Genomic DNA, 11,381 nt, shown 5'->3' on the forward strand with positions numbered 1-11,381 from the left:
AAAAATCCCCAAAAAAAAAAAAAAAAAAAAAAAAAAAACTTTGATTTTTGGCCAAAGAGAGGTGTCACATCATCTTTCTATAGCCTAACTTTATATTATATATAGATTTCAGAGATCTTCCCTCAAATTTAACTCCATTTTACTAATCTCTTTTGTGGTTTACGAGATTATAGTTATCTTCCTTATTTTAATTTTTTTGAAACGATTCACTTAATATATTTATTAATAATATAAAAAATTACAAACTGACTTATTTGCCCTTCTAATAGACGTTTATTTAATTAATCTTGTAAACATATTTTATTTTAAAAATATTGTTAAACTTCAACAAGTATCATGTAATTAATTCTTTTTAAGTCAAAATAGCCCAATTACTGATTAAAACAAAATCAAATAAATGCCTATAAAGATTATCTCTCAAACTTCTTCAACGATCTAATTGCCATAGAAGAAGGATGAATTTTAACGAGGAAGACTTGCATTCTAATATTTTCTTTTCTTTTTGTTAATTTTTTTCTTGTTGAAGGTGAGGTTAGATTTTAATTTGTTATTTCTGCAGGAACCGATGTGGTTTCTTCTTTTAATTAGTAGTGCCGGTAAAATTAAACTTTATGGAGTAATATTTTGACTTGGTTATCAACCAATTCGATTCCCTTAAAAGTGGTTTATGTAGAAGACTAAAAGAGAAGAAGAACATGGATGATGCAAGCATTTGTTTGCGGAAAAAAATGAGGAGGATTTCCAAAAAGAAGAAAATTAGGTTTCTACTCTTAAATTTTTTGTTAAAGGAGATTTAAAATTAATTAATCAAAAATTTAATGTTAGGAAAGGGAAAATCAGTCAGTTTCTAATTTTTTTTACATTAATAATAAAATAGATTAAGAGAATCGTTACAAAAAAAGTTAAGCTATGGGAGGTAGCACTGTAATATCATAAATCACAAGGGAGGTCAGTGAAACGAAGACAAACTTCAGGGGATGTCAGTGAAACGAAGCAAAACCTGAGGGAAGGTCTCTGAAATTATCCCTTATAATTTAATCAAAGTCTCTTATCGGGGGGGCGGAGCAAGCTTATAATTATAAGTTCACATGAACCGTAACATATATTAAAAATTTAAATATTTATAAATCAAGTTATAATTATATACTATTAGTTTAAAATATTTTAAAAATCTATAAACTTTAAATTTTGAATTCATCTTTGAATAACACTCTAACCCTAATGAATTACTAAAGTCCTCGGATTGTACTGTTTATTGAATCACACGTGTTGTTACTGAGGTTACGTTACATTCAGTTTATCATTAAAGTTTGATTATTCTCCGTAGATAAACTTTTGGGAGTCAAGTTATTTACCTTGCTTATATCAATGAAATTTTTTCGCTCATATGTAAGATCAATTTACTAAACCATGTTTATTTATTATGTCGCTTTTATTAGATTATCTTTGTCTTATTTATTTGTCTTCAAATATTTACTTTATTAACTTTCACATGATATTTGGTTATTTCGATCCTAACACCTTTTATTATTTTTGTAAGAATATGGTTTTCACTAGTTTTTCAAGCGCCACTTGTATGCAAATTCAAGCATATCATGATTCACGACCTCAAGATTCATGATCGGTACCTGACAACCTCTTATCGAATGAATTTCTTTTAGACTTTCACATTCAAATCCAAGCATATAAACGGTAGTTCAACGTAGTCTGCATGACATAATATAACATAAACTGAAAATGCAAACTTAGGGTACAAAATTAGCGTGACAAGTATAATCCAAACAGTAAAATCATAAGAGGATATAAGAGTTAATTTAAGCCTAGCTCGAAAATTCTGAATAGAAATAAGTACATAGAAATATTTGGCGACCACAGAACTTGAAGTAGTTGGCTCATTGCGGGATGAAATAAGCTGATCACTGATCATACGCCCTGTACATTTGTGCTCGGAGTACGTTGTATCTGCAACGTTACGTAAATAAGAGGCGGAGCTACAGTTCTAGCTACGAATTCGGTAGAATTCAACAGCTTTGACAAAATGTTATATTTATACTAAGAAATCTACTTAATATATATATAATTTATTCAAAAATTCAATAAATGTTCTTTTCTAGAATTCAAAACTCCCAAATTTAAAATTCTAAATCTGGTTGTGACAAAAGTATGAGATCAATTGCCAGATGGAAGTGCACCATCATTTATTAGTATTGGATTACAGTCCCTGAATATGAAAAGCCACCTACATTCTAATTCCATCATTAGTAACTTTCTAAGTTTCCTTGCAACTATATATAGTTTACCCTGGATTCTTTCATTTATATCAACCAAAAAGAAGGAAGACATTTTCTCCAGTAAATACTTCTTCTTGGTTTCTATGGAAATCCCACCAAAGAAATCTCACTTTTTCAAACCCATTCTGCCAGGTTTCAAGAATGGCCTTGTAAGTAATGCTTAAATTATTTCATCCTTCTTTATGTATCTGCTATATGTACTGATATAGATCTAGAGAAGTAGCTGAAGATCAAAAGCATAATCTAGATGAATATTCTCTTATTGATTAATTGGTAGAAAATAGTACTCCACTAAGTATTTATATCTGGGACAAGACTATTTTTAAACTATACATATTGTTGTATTGCAGAAAATTCCAATAGGTTTCTTGAAGTATCTGAAGGGACATGATCAGTATGAACATGCAATACTGAGAAGGGCTGATAAAAAGTGGCTGGTGAAGGTGAACGGCCATCTAATTGGAAAGAGTTTGTAGAGGAGCTTAATTTGGAAATGGGAGATATTGTAGTGCTCAAACATGAAGGAGACATGGAATTTGATGTTTCCATCTTTGATTCAACTCAATGTGATAGAGAAAAATGGTGCACAAGCTTCCTCATGAATATTCATGAAGAGTTGGGGCGATATAAGTTTTGAGACTTACCGAGAAGCCTCTGGGAAGGCAATATTTTCTAATGGTGCATTCAAAACGAGATTGAATGCACCATTCATACTGTTCCATCATTGAAGGCCAATATATCGATTACAACTATTCATACTGTTCCATCATTGAAGGAACTGAACTTGAGATCTTCAATTTAATTAGGGATATTGCTATCCTCTTGACCATGAATCTAATAAAAGTTGCAGTTCCTCTTTTTTTTTTTTTTTTGTTATATGACATCATTCATTCTTGAGAGTCAAACATTTTTTCTCTCTCTCTATGATTTTCTCGAATTCGTTTAAATAATCCAATTTTAAATTCCTAATGACACACAAATAAAACTATCAAAATTAATAAGTGAAACTTCTACCTTCAGTAGGAGCAATTTTGGCCACACCTTTTATTTTGAACAATCTACGTACCCCATAGTACCCTCTCATGTCTAATTAATGATATTAACCAAAGCCAAAGAATTGCAATGCATGCAACACATGCACTACTCTGATCATAAGTGACAAATCCAGAATTTCACAGTAGCGAATTCAGTCTAATATAAGTTGCATCGGATACGACAAACGGTAATTTTTACATTATATTGCCTTGCCTATTTTAGGTGAACGGACTGGTGTATGTAAATATGTAACATCAATGCTCCTGATGACATATGTAAAAACCAAATCAAACCACTTGAAAATATTTATATCTGAAATTCACAAAAAAATAAGTATTTTAACTTTCGTATTTCGAATTCCGCCACATTAATGAAACCGAACGAATATTAATGTTCTTTTTAACTTAAACTAGTGGTTGAAATGCATTCTTCTAGGTGGTTTATTTTTTTATATCCCATTAGTATTATTTAACATGTCATAATAGGTTATTTGTTATTTATTCTAGATTGTTAATTAATAATCCCTCCGTATCAATTTATGTGAACATATTTCCTTATTAGTCCGTGCCAAAAAGAATGACCCCTTTCTATATTTAGAAACTATTTGCCTTTATGCAATTATTTATAGCCACACAAAATATATGTGACTCATTTAACACCATAAGTTTAAAAGTCTTCTCCTTTCTTAAACTCTATGCCCGGTCAAATGTGTTAACATAAATTGAACATCGGCAGTACTAATTAAATAAAATTATTTATAATTATTTTTTATGTGTCATTACCTATTTTTTTAGTTTTAACTTTTAGCAGATTCCTTACAAGTTACTCCCTTAGTTCAGTTTTACTTGTCCACTATGGACTTTGCACACCAATTAAGAAATAATAAATGAAGTGCAGAATTTACCATGATACCCATATTAATTGGTGCATGTTTTAATGGATTTGAAAAATATATTTTGAAAATGAGTAATTAATACTATGGGTATAACGGAAAAAAATTATTTATCTACTACTCTTATTTAAAAATAATTAAGTTATAATTACCGGATGAAATCAAGAAACAACCCTTCACATGTGAAATTATAGAGATCAAACAATTCAAAGTTCAAAACAAGAAGAAAGCAAATAAAGAATAGCATTGCTTTGGGAACATCACATGAAGGAAGATAAAACGTTAACCAGTAATGAATAGTTTTACATGGCCGTGCATATTTTAGGTGATGTGAATGGTGCAAATATGTAACATTAATGACATAATCCCACTCTTAGAATTGGCTGATTTGAAGTGCACAATTAAATGTCAAGAGTATTAGACATATGAATCGTCGCTATTTAGAATTTAGCATTAAATTTTTAACTACATAAACTTCAAACCTTCAATTATTATACATATCAAAGCACAAGCCAAACTACTACTTTTTTCAACACTAATAGTAGTAGTACTTATTTTTTGTCCGCCATGAAAGTCCCTCCTAAGAAACCTCACTTCTTCAAACCCATTTTACCTGGCTTCAAGCATGGACTGGTGAGTTTAACTTACATACACTGTTAATATTAATTTATTTATTTTTTTACATATTCTTGAGCTTAACTTGCATACACTGATAGAAAAAAGCTTTTACATATTCTTGAGTTTTACTTAAATACACTGATAGTATAATTTTTTTTGCATATTCTTGAGTTTAACTTGCATACACTGATAGTATAATTTTTTTTACATATTCTTGAATTTAACTTGCATACATTGACAGTAAAAAGTTTTTACATATTCTTGAATTTTACTTACACACACTGATAGTATATTTATTTATTTTTTTACATATTCTTGAGTTTTACTTACATACGAATAATTTTTTTTTTAAAACATATTCTTGAGTTTTACTTACATACGAATAATTTTTTTTTTACTTACATACGAATAATTTTTTTTTTAAAACATATTCTTGAGTTTTACTTACATACGAATAATTTTTTTTTTAAAACATATTCTTGAGTTTTACTTACATACACTGGTATTATAATTTTTTTTTAACATATTCTTGAATTTAAGTTGCATACACTGATAGTATAAATTTTTTACATATTCTTGAGTTTTACTTGAATACACTGATAGTATAAAGTTTTTTACATATTCTTGAGTTTAATTTACATACACTAATAGTATAAAGATTATCACACTATCAGTTCTCCTTTATCATTAGGTGACGTGATCTGTAATTTTTCTTTTACATTATGGTGTGTATATGTATGTAAATTGCAAGAGTCGTTTGGTTCGAAGACAAGTTATGATGGGATTAGTAATGTTGTGATTAGTAATGCTGGCATTATTTCTTATGGACTGTTTGGTTTATTGTATTAAAAATAACATGCATCGGATAATTTCTAAATAGTACTGAACAGGATGTACAAGTATAGGAATAGTACTTGTATTGTTAATGTCACGGTTTACTATGTATAAGAGTAGTACTGAATAGGGTGTATAAGTAAAACTAGTATAGTTGTACTAGACTTAAATTTACAACCAAACAACAACAAATGACCCCTAAAGGTACAGGAGGGTGAATGGGGAATTTATCACAGGAAAAAATATTGATTCATTTTGAAGAAAGGATTTAAACTTGACAGGTTCAACTTCCAAAGTTTTTACCATATTGAACTCATTGCGCTTTTGCAATGATGAGTTCAGAATATGATATTTGTTGATAGTTTACTAGTAAATTTTCATGAATATATCTGTGCCATGTAATGTTCCATCCTACATTGGGTAGTAAGCAGATTATTAGAAGTCATTAGCTACTCTGATTACTTTATGATGTATTGCAGAATATACCAATAGGTTTTTTGAAGTATCTGAAGGGACATGACCATATTGAACATGCAATACTGAGAAGGGCTGATAGAAAGTGGCTGGTGAAGCTGAACGGCAGTCGATTAGAAGAGGATAAATGGAATGAGTTTGTAGAGGAGCTTAATTTGCAAATAGGAGATATTTTAGTGTTCAAACATGAAGGAGACATGGAATTTGATGTTTCCATCTTTGATTCAACTCAATGTGATAGAGAATATGCAGAGCATATGCAAACACAAGAAGAGGAGGAAGACGAGGACAAAGACGACGACGAGGAGGAAGAAGAAGAAGAAGAAGAAAGTGTTACTCATGACAAGCTTTTTGGTCAATCTCATTTCGAATGCACCATTAGACGATATTGCCTTTCGAAAGGCTTCTTGGTAAGTCTCAAAACTTATTTCGCCCAAACTCTTCACGAATATTCATAAGGAAGCATGCATTTTTCTTATTTTATCTTTTTTAAGTGAATATATGAAGTATTTGAACTGTTTAATGATGCGTGGAAACGGTTATGCACCATGTCAGTGCGTTCCTAAACATTTTGCAAATGAAAACGGTCTCATCACCAACAAGAAGTACGGTTTGATTATAAGAGATGAAAGACAAATTAGGTCGTGGAATTTAAGGTTAAATTCTTGCAAAACTCAAGTCTATATTGGAGATGGATGGCGCAAATTCAGTTCTGATAATTGCTTAAAGGAGGGAGATCATATTACATTTGAGGTTGTTACTAGTGGAGAGACACCAATATGGAAATTTCATGTTGTTACCGATGCAGAAACTCCCATGAGGAAGTTTCAAGGCAAGTTTTCTCATCTTATAATTGGCATATGCATACATATTCATTTTATTTATGATTGCAGTGTATCATTCTTCTTTTCTTGCTTACTTTAAAGAAATAGATCTTAGGCTTAAGACCTCGGGCACAACTACACCGAAATCACAAGTAGCTGCTTCAACATCTGCTGATGTCAACCCTCATTTTATATCTACTATTAAACCTTACACCATCAGAAGCTCTGTTTTGGTAAGTGATTTGAACAAATTTTAGTTCAAAACTTAACTAATAGTATTCATTTTTTTGATAATGCGGTATTAATCTATGTATTGTTATAAATTTGAGCAGTATCTTCCAATGAATTTTGTGAAATCAAATGGCTTGATGGATAAATGTGAGATGATTCTTGTCGATGGAAAAAAGAGATCATGGTCAGTGTGGCTAGGGCGAATGGACCCTCACTTTGGAATTAAAAGGGGATGGCGACAGTTCATAAAAGCAAATGGTATTCAAGTAGGAGATCCATACAAGTTTGAACTCACCAACAATGGCACAATACCTACAGTGCACCTCCATTGTGAGTAATTCTTTTATTTTATCTTCTTTCAGTTTCATGACCATACTATGTGTTGTTAGTTTTTCCTCTTTGTCACTTGTGTTGTTAGAATATGGGAGCTGTTGTGGAACCAGAAACAATTTTTACTGAGATTTTTGAATGTTATGTTAACTTTTGAAGTTACGTACCCGAAATGTTGAAGCTCTTCTGTCGATTGTACAGTTAATGGTTAAAATTCTTTGTTAACTTACGACTATTGAGATGGTGAAAAGACTATATTTGTCTTCCGATGAAACATTTTTGTGGGACATGCAGTCAATTTCTTATTATTTGCGAAAAATGTACAAAACAAAAATCTCATTTTATTGTGTCCATAGTATTTTGATATTTGAGTATGTATAAAATGTCCAAACAATTGCTTTGTGAAATTTTCTATATGAAAGGTCTATCTTAGACCTCTATGATTATGTAATGCCTTATACAATTCAATCTCTAAAGTTTAGATTCAAAACTGGTTATGTTTTGTTCCGAAAATTGTAGGTAAATATTCTGGGAAGGATACCTAGCATCACAAGATAATATGAAGCAGTTGGTGACGCAAGTGGATGTAATGTTTTTGGATCCTTATTACATTTTGCTAAGAAAAAACTACTTTCCGCTGTATTATGTGTTCTACTTCTGTATTGAATATATCCTTTCATGTTTCAGTAGTAATTACATTTCGTGTATCAAACCAGAAAAAGAAAGGGAAAAAAAAGGAAAAGGAATAGAGTTTCCGTGACTTAGAGCTTTTATCTAGTGGTAAGAATACAATAGGTGCACATCAGAGGTTAGAATCATGCCGCATATTAAAGTTGTGTTTCTAAATGTAGAAGGTAGATGGCCAAACTTGTTATTTATTAAGCTTTAAATCATGTGTTACTGACGCTCGAGAATTTTTCAATTATAGAAAAAAGTAGAGTTCGTGAGAATTTTTATTTCAGGTTGTTTCCTATGAGCCACACATATTTTACCGAAAGAGGAATTCGAAAGCATATATGCTATTAGTTGATACATGGAATACAAAATTTTCAAATTAGCTGCTCCATTTCTTTTATTTATGCAAAGCTCCAAAAATTAGAAATTTATATTATTACTTATAGCGTGCTAATTCTAAAAAGCCAATATATCTTCTCCAACTACACATTTTGTTCCACATTTGAAGGAATTGAACTTGAGATCTTCAATTTAGGGATGCTATCCTCTTGACCATGAATCTAATCAAAGTTGTGGTTCCTCTTTTTCTTTTAGTTATATTATATACGGAAAACGCTCAAATATGCCATCGAACTATCGGAAATGGTTCATTTATGCCACTCATCAATAGTTTGGCTCATTTATGCCATCGAACTATAGGGAATAGCTCATTTATGTCATCGACCTATAGGAAATGGCTCATTTAGGTCATTCATCAATAGTTTGATTCATTTATTTCATTACTCGTTACCAAAATGACTCATCCATGCCATTTTTCATTAACGTCGGTTTTATAATACAAGATATGACACGTGGTCTTCAATTAGAGGTCTACGATATTTAATTAAACCAGCCCAATTTTAAATATCAAATTAAGAAAAAATCCGACCCATACACCCTGCCCACCCACAACCATAATCTAGTTGGAGGCCACGTGTCATATCTTGTATTATAAAACCGACGTTAATGAAAAATGACATGGATGAGTCATTGTGATAACAAGTAATGACATAAATGAATCAAACTATTGATGAGTGACATAAATGAGTCAAACTATTGACGAGTGGCATAAATGAGCCAAACTATTGACGAGTGGCATAAATGAGCCATTTCCGATAGTTCGATGGCATATTTGAGCCTTTTCCGTATTATATAACTTGATTCATTCTTGAGAGTCAATTTTTTTTTCTCTCTATGATTTTCTCGAATGCGTTTAAATACATCATTTTTAAATTCCTAGTGACACTCAAATAAGACTTCCAAAATAAGTGAAACTTCCACCTTCATCAGCAGCAATTTTGGCCAATCCATCAATTTTTTTACTTCCGGAATGCAATGAAAGAGGTCAAATTATACTGCACCAGTTGTGAGAGTGAACGGATGCTTTGAACAACTCGTGTTTCTTTTTTATGACAGCGGTGTTTAGGCTAATTTGCCTAATTTCGACTATTCAACAGGTACTATACAAGTATCAGATAAATGTATATGTCCACTAATGATTTTAGATTAAAAAAAAAATCACCGAATGTTTTTTCTTTGAACAATCTACGTACCCCATAATACCTCCAATCTGTCTAATTAATGATATTAACCAAGGCCAAGAATCGCAATGCATGCAACACAGGCAATCATCAGGTAACAAATTCAGAATTTTACACAAGCGAATTTCAGTATAGCCAATAGTATAATTAAGTTGCATCTAGTACGACAAATGGAATTTGCTTTCTTTTTCATTCATCATGTGACCTCAAAAAGAAATCATTTTAAACTTGACACTTTCTTTAAATTAATGTAAATGATATGCATCTATGAAATCTATAATTTACTGACACACACACAGAGACATAAACATGCACCATTAGTTGAAAACCTCTAATATATGCAAAATCTCAATTAGACATTAACTACACTCATTTGCCTCGTCCCTTTAAATGGAGCCTTAGCCAAAGTCAACCCTCTATCAACAGGGTCAAACCCAGAGACCCTGTATACCATATATTTTTTAGTTGATCATAATCCAGTGAGTCCAAACATATTACCATTAATTTTTCAATCAGGTTCTTAAAAGTTCATTACATCCTTAATTTTCTAATTTTGGGGTTTAGGACTCAATTCCATATTTTCATATTTGATCCGATTTTAAGAGTAAAAATTCATATATGTTTAAGTATTCAACTCAAAAACAAGTTTAGAATCTTTACCTCAAACCTATGTTACGATCCTTGCTTAACATAAAGATTACCAACACGTAGCTTAGAGTCCCAAATCTCTTATGAGATCACAAGTAGCATTTTTCTCGACAATAATATTTCGTTATAGCAAATATTTCCAATTCTCTCAAACTCAACCCAAACCACTCCATTCCAACAAGTAACCAACAGTAAAACAAGCATACAAACATGCTCACACCAAAATTTATAACAAAATTGTACAAACGGCAGACTGAATTCTTTCAAAAGAACCATAATTTGGTGACGTGACAATTAAGCATTTAATAGTAATTATTTCAGATAATGGTCAAAAACACACCTGAACTATCACTTTTTTCGTGAGGGAACAGGGAACAAATGATGTGTGTTTTGATTAATTGGTGATAGTTCAAGTAGGTAACTCGCGCACTGATAATTTAGGTACGAAACTCACGAAAAAACGATAGTTCAGGTATATTTTTGACCATTAACTCATGGAGAAAGGACCAAAAGGTGTCGGTTGTAGAATTATTTGAAAAAGATTACAGAATAGCAGACATGATTTGGCTCATCTAATAATCACATTCCGAAATTATGAGTGGAAATTTAGCACATAGAAATAATTAATAGTGACAGAATTTGAAAAAGGGTTTTTTACACATATGGCGTTTCGTACAAAAATAACTACAACCACTAGCCAATATACAAAAAAAAAAAAAAACATTAATTATGTATATAATAATGGGAAAAGGGTCAAAAATGCCCCTCTACTTTGGGATAAGGGCTAAAAATATCCTCCATTACGAATTCGGGTAAAAAATACCCCTCCCGTCATTAAAGTTTTCAATTATATTCCTATCTTAACGGAAATTCCAAACATAACCCGATTTTATTTTTAAACCCGTTCCATTTAAACCCGACCCAACTAAATAAAAAAAGCATATGGGTT

General features: G+C 31.2%; 1 protein-coding gene across 1 annotated transcript; it reads left to right on the forward strand.

The window, feature by feature from the left end:
- Nucleotides 1-2,374: 2,374 nt before the first annotated feature.
- On the forward strand, nt 2,375-7,537 carry LOC132612203 (B3 domain-containing protein REM10-like). Its single transcript, XM_060326522.1, has 5 exons — nt 2,375-2,440; nt 6,150-6,554; nt 6,652-6,976; nt 7,071-7,201; nt 7,301-7,537. The coding sequence occupies exons 1-5, from the start codon at nt 2,375-2,377 to the stop codon at nt 7,535-7,537; spliced, it is 1,164 nt and encodes a 387-aa protein (XP_060182505.1).
- Nucleotides 7,538-11,381: the final 3,844 nt, after the last annotated feature.

The sequence above is a fragment of the Lycium barbarum genome, chromosome 9 (genome assembly GCF_019175385.1).
Source record: "Lycium barbarum isolate Lr01 chromosome 9, ASM1917538v2, whole genome shotgun sequence".
In the NCBI taxonomy this organism is placed as follows: Eukaryota; Viridiplantae; Streptophyta; class Magnoliopsida; order Solanales; family Solanaceae; genus Lycium; species Lycium barbarum.

Excerpts from the sequence above, each read along its gene's own strand:
- LOC132612203 (XM_060326522.1), top strand. The coding sequence starts at position 2,375 with ATGGAAATCCCACCAAAGAAATCTCACTTTTTCAAACCCATTCTGCCA. Across the intron at positions 6,977-7,070 it reads TCCCATGAGGAAGTTTCAAG|AAATAGATCTTAGGCTTAAG; the intron begins GCAAGTTTTCTC and ends CTTACTTTAAAG. Across the intron at positions 7,202-7,300 it reads CCATCAGAAGCTCTGTTTTG|TATCTTCCAATGAATTTTGT; the intron begins GTAAGTGATTTG and ends AAATTTGAGCAG.